Raw genomic sequence first — 3,889 nt, forward strand, 5'->3', positions numbered from 1 at the left:
GGCAAAATGGGAGGCAGTCCTCGTGCCAAAGGATTTTGTCAAAGACCACAGGCAAGGAGAGGCTGTGAAAGCATGTCTCCCTGTGCTTCCAACATGGGGATGTTTCCTTTGGTTAGGAAACATTGCTGTGGTGGAGAGAAAAAGGAAAGGCCGAGGAAAGCCTCAGCCTGCAAAAGGCAGAAAGAAGCTGGCTGCTTTGAGAGGAGCACTGAAGTGACAGTGCTCTGCACCAGACAAACAGTCACATCCCTCTGGTGTGTTCCTCCATTTTCCTCTTTAATTCTTATCGAGGGAAGGTCTCCACATGAGTCTTTCCAATCACATTTGTCTCCACCATCTTCCCATGCACCTGCACTCGATAAAGGCAGGTGTTTGTTGGTTTACCCCAGTTGTTCTGTATGCCGAGTTTGAGAAGTCGAAAGGCTCTGGGGATGCCATTCTGCAAAGAAACCACAGCAAAAAGCAGTGCCACTCCTGGGATGCAAAGAGTGAGAGCAGGCTCCACGTGTCTTCCTCCGCCAGCCAGGCCCCTGCTCTGGGACCAGCTCCTGCTCTGACTGAGGAAGCAGCTTCTCCCTCCTTCTCTTCTCCCACCCAGGAGGCAAAGGATTCCTGTGCCCTTGCAGAGCAAATAGCCAGCCTCAAGAGAGAATGCGGTGAGCAGCTGTGGGGACCTGAGGGTCACCTGTGCCAGGAAGGAGGACCAGGGGAAAGCCCTGCTGCCGGAGCACGGTGCTGAGCAGCCTCCTCACCACCGCCTGCCCTGCAGGTGCCGACAGACAGCTCTGGGCACCACAAGGTTCAGGCCCCTGTCCTGCCAGGGACTGTCCACTCTCCCCCTGAAAGTGACTTGCTCGCAAACTGGCGTTTCTGCCCTGGCCTCCTGCCCACACGCACCCACTGTACCTGCAGAGGGAAGGTCTGAGTTGGCCCTTTCTGCACGCTGTAGAGGAAAGACCCCAGCAGAGTTTCACCATGGCCTGCCTCATCCAGTCCCTTGGAGATAAATGCACAGGAGAGCAGGTCAGGCTCAAGCTGACCATGAGCAAATGCTCATGCCAGATCTGGGCCCGTGATCCGCACCACACTCCTGCGCCTCTGGTGCAATCTGGCACAGAGGGAGACCCATGAGGCTGTGTCTCCTCCTCAGGGCCTTGGAGGTGCTGGGCCAAAACGGCCTGAGCAAGTTTGTGAAATGTCCCCTCTAGGAAGGGCAGTGCTTGAGAGCACACACATCTCTGCAGATGCGCAGGGAGCAGCAAGTCCTGGTTACAGCTTTACCCGTGGTCAGGTCCCAGCCCCGAGCCCAGCACAGACTTACAGAGACAGTGAAATCCTTGGGTGCGCTACTGACAGTCACCAGTGGAGTGGCTATCTCTGAGCAGCACTGTAAGGTGATGGCCGTTGGTTGTATTTCTGTGGGCAGTCGGATTAGCACTTCGCTCTGAGTCTGTTGCATAGGCCAGCAGTACCCTGGGGAAGCATCAGGCTAAAAGCAGAGGGCAAGAGAAGTGAATGCGAGGGCTTCGCTCCCCCGCTTGCAGAAGCACAGGCAGCACTGTGCCTGGGGTGTGCTTCTGCTGGAGATTCATGGTGTGAATCCCATGTGCCTGGGAAGCAGGCAGAAGCACCCTTTTTCTAGGGAGCCAAGCTCCGTGTGGGACCTCAGCCGTCAGGCACCAGATCCTTGCCGTGGATCCGAGCGAGACCGCTGGCCTGACAGGAAATGACCCAGGGCTTGGCTCCAACTTGATCCAGGGAGGCAAGAGAAGCAGCACTGACGGTTTCTGCTACTGTACCTGCACAAAGGTATCCTCAAAGGGTTGGCTAAACAGGGACCAAAACACCCTTCTGAGCCATGCAGAGGTGCTGGATGATCTCTGCAGGTCGATGGCAGTCCCTGAGGGCAGAAGAGAGCAGCTGACTGCAACTGGCTCCAGGTGCAAAGGACCTGGTGGCTGCAAGTGACTGCTAAGTCATGCAGCACTGGATGCTTGGAGGTGCCCGGAGAAACACAGGGGATCCCTAGGCCTGGTGATGGCATCTCTCTCCCAGCCGCACAAAGAGATCTGTGGGTGCTGGGGGACAGTGAACCCCCACGGCAAGGGCAGCAGACCCAAGCAAGGCCCTGCTGCGTGGACAGCAGAGGGTGATGCAGCCATATGCTTTCATTCTCCAGGAAAGCTCCGCAGAGTGGGAGAGGGCAGAAATGCTGTCAGGGGCATGGCCGCGGCAGCAGTGAGGGCTCTGGCATCAGGGCTGGGGTGAGCCTAAGGGAGCCACACTGCTACAGTCATGCTCGTGGGCCCCGTGGTTTTGTCCCACCTCTCTCTACCTCGGAGAGCAGTGTCTGCAGCACTCCCTGCTTTCAGGAACGCCAAGCATGAGCCTAGCACAACATGAACTGCCTGGACCCAAGGGCTGCCCATACCTGTGCTTTTGAGAGCCCAGTCAGGCACCTCCACGGGCTCAGATATTGCCTCTCTCATTTGCTGAACTTCCTGGGGAAGACACCAAGGAACAGGGAAACAACCATGTCAGAGCGGGCCAGGAGAAGGGACTCTACAGCGCAGAAGCTCAACCCGCAGCCCCTGGCAAGGGAGGGGTGTGTAGGCTGGGACGAGCAGGGCCCCCTCCACCAGCCCCTTCCTGGGCCAGCTGGTGGCCTTTTGCTGCCCAGCCCTCTTTCCGGAGTGCAGGATCACCTTGTTTATAGAGCGGATTTCTGCAGCCAGACGTGTCACCTCATCCCTCAGCTGCTGCATCTCTTCAGCTTGTCCTTTCCACAAATCAGGTGCGTTCCTGCAGTCATCAGGAAATCGGACCTTGTCAGATCTCTGCCCAGCAATGCGCGGAGCCTCCAAGGCCAGGAGCAGCACAAACAGTGATGCTCCAGCCCCTTTTCTTTCCCTGGTTTACAAGCGCTTCCTTCCCCCTCCAGGTTTAGCACAAGGCCCGGACAGGAGCAGAAGACACGAGCTCTGGGCGCTGTGCAAGTGAGAGCAAATAGCACGGGCTCATCTGCTCGTGCTGTCGCCACCAAACATGCTGCAGGGCTGGGGAGAGGAGAGGGCTCTTACCACAGTGAACTCAGGTCAGCTGCAGGCTGCTCCTGGAAGGGAAAGGGTATCGGTGGAGTCCCGCAGCAGCCGGGACTTCCCCGAGCTGGTAGCTCTAGGAAGGCACAGCAGAAGCTGCTGCTTTGCGTCACTGCCTGGCACCGGAGGACCGGGCGATTCACCCACCCGCCCACCCATTGCCTGCAGTGCTCCCTGGCAGGACTTTCCTGTCCCACTGACCTGTGGTGCATTCTTTCCATGCAGCCGCCAAAAGAGCAGCGAGGTCCCGCACCAGGCACCAGCTGTAACATCACCATGAGAGTCATTTTACTGCCCTTTCTAAAGATCCCTGTGGTGACATGGTCTCCTCCCACACCAGGGTGGCAAGGGGTTAGCCGAGGACACCACAATGGGGTGCAGGGGAGGAGGTAGCTCCAAGGAGAGACTCTTGGACCGCCCTGAGCCAAGGGGCACTGCACAGCCCTGGTTCCAGGCTTTGCATCCCACTGCTATGCCCCATTTCATCTGCATGCAGCGAGCATCTTGTGACCTCTCACATCCACAAAGGTGAGATGTTGTATGGGCCACACGGGCCCTCAGCGCCTCTCCCTCACGCTGAAGCTCGCACCTCACTCCTCTGAGCTGGCAGTGGGTAAATACTAACCGAGAGCAGTAAGGATCATCAAGCAGAAGATCATGAAGAGCCCCTCATTCCTGAAACAGAGTCCTGGGGTTAGCGGTGCTCAAGGCAGAGCTCTGCCCAGAGGAATTTCTCTTACCAGCTGAACAACAATTTGCAGGGGAGCCACGGGTTCTGCTGGTGGGGAGCA

At 57.6% G+C, this 3,889-nt stretch overlaps 1 protein-coding gene across 1 annotated transcript; it reads right to left on the bottom strand.

Moving 5' to 3' along the window:
• Positions 1 to 257: 257 nt before the first annotated feature.
• LOC130604399 (sperm-associated antigen 4 protein-like) lies at positions 258 to 3,120 on the bottom strand. The gene is made up of 7 exons (XM_057418904.1): positions 3,081 to 3,120; positions 2,706 to 2,802; positions 2,432 to 2,501; positions 1,800 to 1,900; positions 1,322 to 1,489; positions 907 to 996; positions 258 to 439 (listed from the first exon to the last, which is right to left on the bottom strand). Exons 2-7 carry the CDS (start codon positions 2,763 to 2,765, stop codon positions 284 to 286), a joined length of 645 nt encoding a protein of 214 aa, XP_057274887.1. The 5' UTR covers positions 2,766 to 2,802; positions 3,081 to 3,120; the 3' UTR covers positions 258 to 283.
• Positions 3,121 to 3,889: the final 769 nt, after the last annotated feature.

Source organism: Pezoporus wallicus, unplaced genomic scaffold (assembly GCF_028554395.1).
Source record: "Pezoporus wallicus isolate ANWC-B61680 ecotype Strahan unplaced genomic scaffold, APGP_CSIRO_Pwel_v1 contig_11843, whole genome shotgun sequence".
Taxonomy (NCBI): domain Eukaryota; kingdom Metazoa; phylum Chordata; class Aves; order Psittaciformes; family Psittacidae; genus Pezoporus; species Pezoporus wallicus.

What these genes read in the sequence shown, in the direction of transcription:
- LOC130604399 (XM_057418904.1), bottom strand. Translation starts at nt 2,765, where the DNA reads ATGCAGCAGCTGAGGGATGAGGTGACACGTCTGGCTGCAGAAATCCGC. An exon ending in CTGGGCTCTCAAAAGCACAG is followed by an intron (nt 1,901 to 2,431) that starts GTATGGGCAGCC and finishes TTCTGCCCTCAG; the next exon opens with GGACTGCCATCGACCTGCAG. An exon ending in CCAAGGATTTCACTGTCTCT is followed by an intron (nt 997 to 1,321) that starts GTAAGTCTGTGC and finishes TTTATCTCCAAG; the next exon opens with GGACTGGATGAGGCAGGCCA.